The sequence below is a fragment of the Aedes albopictus genome, chromosome 2 (genome assembly GCF_035046485.1).
Source record: "Aedes albopictus strain Foshan chromosome 2, AalbF5, whole genome shotgun sequence".
Classification (NCBI taxonomy): Eukaryota; Metazoa; Arthropoda; class Insecta; order Diptera; family Culicidae; genus Aedes; species Aedes albopictus.
In genome coordinates this window covers 480,010,319-480,013,035 of record NC_085137.1, presented here as the reverse complement: position 1 = coordinate 480,013,035, position 2,717 = coordinate 480,010,319, and the positions used below count along the sequence as shown (strand labels likewise).

Here is a 2,717-nt window from a genome sequence, read left to right as displayed (position 1 = left end):
CACCATCATTGGCAATCCTTATTAATGCGAAGAGTTGCGTGCTGTGAAAACACTGTGACAGCAAAGGATGCGTTATGGTAATGTGCACTGCCATGGTTTGTAAGTCGTACTTTTCATCGCGGTGATCAACGTTTATGTGAATTCAATTATGTCGATTTTAATCCTGAATGGTGTACGAAAAAGGCTGATGGCAGTCGATTAATCAGCGAGAGTGCTGCTCGGAAAGTACCAGTAATGAACGATAATTGCGAACTATGATTGGTTATGAGACGCTGTAATGGATGGAGTGTTTTATCGAAATGGAAAGCTATGAAATGTGTAGATTTTAATTGAACAAAATAACAGAAAACAGCAGATTTTTGACAATGTGGGTACGGTGACAATTTATTCAAACGGTCTTCGAAACAATTTGTACATTTTAACGTGAGGATCGGTTGTACTATCTACACTAATTTACACAATGAATACAGAGATATGGGTGTGCGACGAAGGAATGATCGAATCCACCTTGGACTTAGGCTTTGGGCAGATGGGCGGCTTCTGGCTGGAATCCGTTCTCATCGGCGACGTAGTTCACGGTGTAGACCTGTCCGTCGGCGGCGGTGTACGAGTAGCTTCCACGGACAACCAGAGCCACAACATCATCTCCGAAGTTCTTCAGCTCAGCCTTCTCCTGGTGCTGGATTCCGTTGCTGGTATCGTACTGGAAGCTGTATCCATCGGCGGCAACATCGCTGTCGTACTTCAGGACCTGGGCGTCCTTCTCGTCAACTGGGGCGGCCAGAGCCAGAGCAATCAGAGCAGCGAAGGCAACGATGAATTTCATGGTGCTGGGTGTTTGGATCACTTGTGTGAAGTTACTTGGAGAAAATTGGTGATGTGACTGATGACTTCCCAAACCCCTTCGCTGCTTTTTATACGTCCTATTCTAAATCTAAGCCAATAAAGAAAACTCCCAAAAAGCATCTAATCTCGTAGAATGACTCCATATCTGGTGACATTATGTACCGATTCAGAATATATGCTCGAAACGAGTTCGGATTCTTCGCCTATGTAAACATTCAAACTAATCAAGTATCGCTCCTCCAAGCTCTGCAAAGATGAGCACTTCTTATTTTTGCCCATCCCAAAGAAGCTCGGTTTTGGCTCAAATTTACGGAACTGGTTTATTTTTCCATCGCATTAAAACAATCGGACGCCGCCGCAGCAGTCAATCGCAACCCGTTTCGGTGCATTATAATTTTAGCTTATGACTCGATCGGTATCAGCAGGATTTAATGAAATATTTATGACGAGGTGCTTTTGGGGGTGCGATGATGTCCTTCGCCTGCGTGTATGGTAGGTTAGTTAGGTTAGTTGGTGATTATGATAATGAAGAGCTAAGTCTTGTAATGAAACTGATATTCAGTATAATGTCATTGATGCTCATTTTTGTTTATTGAAATGGTACGAGAAAAGTAAAGCCAGATTTATTGTTTAGTGTAATTGATATTTTTGAAAGGTCTGATGACAGTAAGAAAACTAAAAAAAAATCACTACATACACGAATATAGATAAGAATTCAATATTTATATCCCATTTCATAATTATTTTATTGATCAATATTATTAAATAAAAGTTGTTTATTTAATAATATTGATCAATAAAATAATTATGAAATGGGATATAAATATTGAATTCTTCAGGGTGGCCACTCAGAGCGGCAAATAAAAATCCCGAGTATTTCCCGGTTTTTCCGATACCTTTTTGAATTCTTTCCCGATTCTTAAATAGAATGATTTACAGCGAAAATAAAATGTAAATTACTAAGAAAAATTTAGGAGAATTAATATTGAATATTTCCAAATCCTTGGATTTAACATAGTATTCATATGAATTTGCAAATAAGTATATATCTAATTTACTTAGTATTTAGCTATGTCATGTGTTGTTTGTCTCGTATCCAATGATGGGCATTGAAATTACGACATCTTCATTAAAGATTCTTAAATTTAAATTTTAAGATGACCAACTAGTACAAATTATGCAGTTGTTTAAGCGAATGCAAAAAAATGATAATCCTGGGGGGTTGAAATTCTCAGAGAATAGACTATGATTATAGGATTTACGAATCTAATAATAAGTGGATTTCTTAGTAATATTCAAAAAATCTCTTCTGAAAAATTCTTGGAAAGTTCGTTTGGGAAACTATTAGGCAATAACAGAATGCCCAGACAAAAAAAAAACAATCTGAATGAACTTCTGGTGGAATATCTGGAAAGATTATTCGCGAAAGAATTTTGGAAACGATTTCCAACGTTTAATATTTTCGATGGTCATTTTCAAGACCTCTATAGTCTATAGTTTAATAGAAAACCAGTGGCGAACTTTATGGTAGCGTAAATGGCTATACTGCAGAAAGTCAGGCAGGTTACTTTGGCTGAAATCGTAAATTCTATGAGAAATTTGAGAGATCAAAGAAAGCTTAGATTTTGTCTGATGAATCGTCTAGCATTCAGTTATTTCATCAACGATTGCAATTTCTGATCACATTTTCAGATACGTCAGGAATTTCTCCAGTAATTTCTGAAAGATTAGTTTTTGAGGAAGTATTTCCCCCAAATTGTAGAAGCAGATTCATTATTTGGGATTTTTTTATTTCCATAAATCATACAACTATATTGCTCCAGATGATTTTGAATACTCTCTGGAACTCCCGCGAAAATTTCAATTTCTAA

The 2,717-nt window shown here is 36.9% G+C and overlaps 1 protein-coding gene across 1 annotated transcript; it reads right to left on the bottom strand.

Annotated features, from left to right (window-relative positions):
• Positions 1–356: 356 nt before the first annotated feature.
• LOC109413965 (flexible cuticle protein 12-like) lies at positions 357–905 on the bottom strand. Its single transcript, XM_019687699.3, has one exon. The coding sequence runs from the start codon at positions 824–826 to the stop codon at positions 515–517; it is 312 nt and encodes a 103-aa protein (XP_019543244.1). The 5' UTR covers positions 827–905; the 3' UTR covers positions 357–514.
• Between the last annotated feature and the right edge of the window lie 1,812 nt (positions 906–2,717).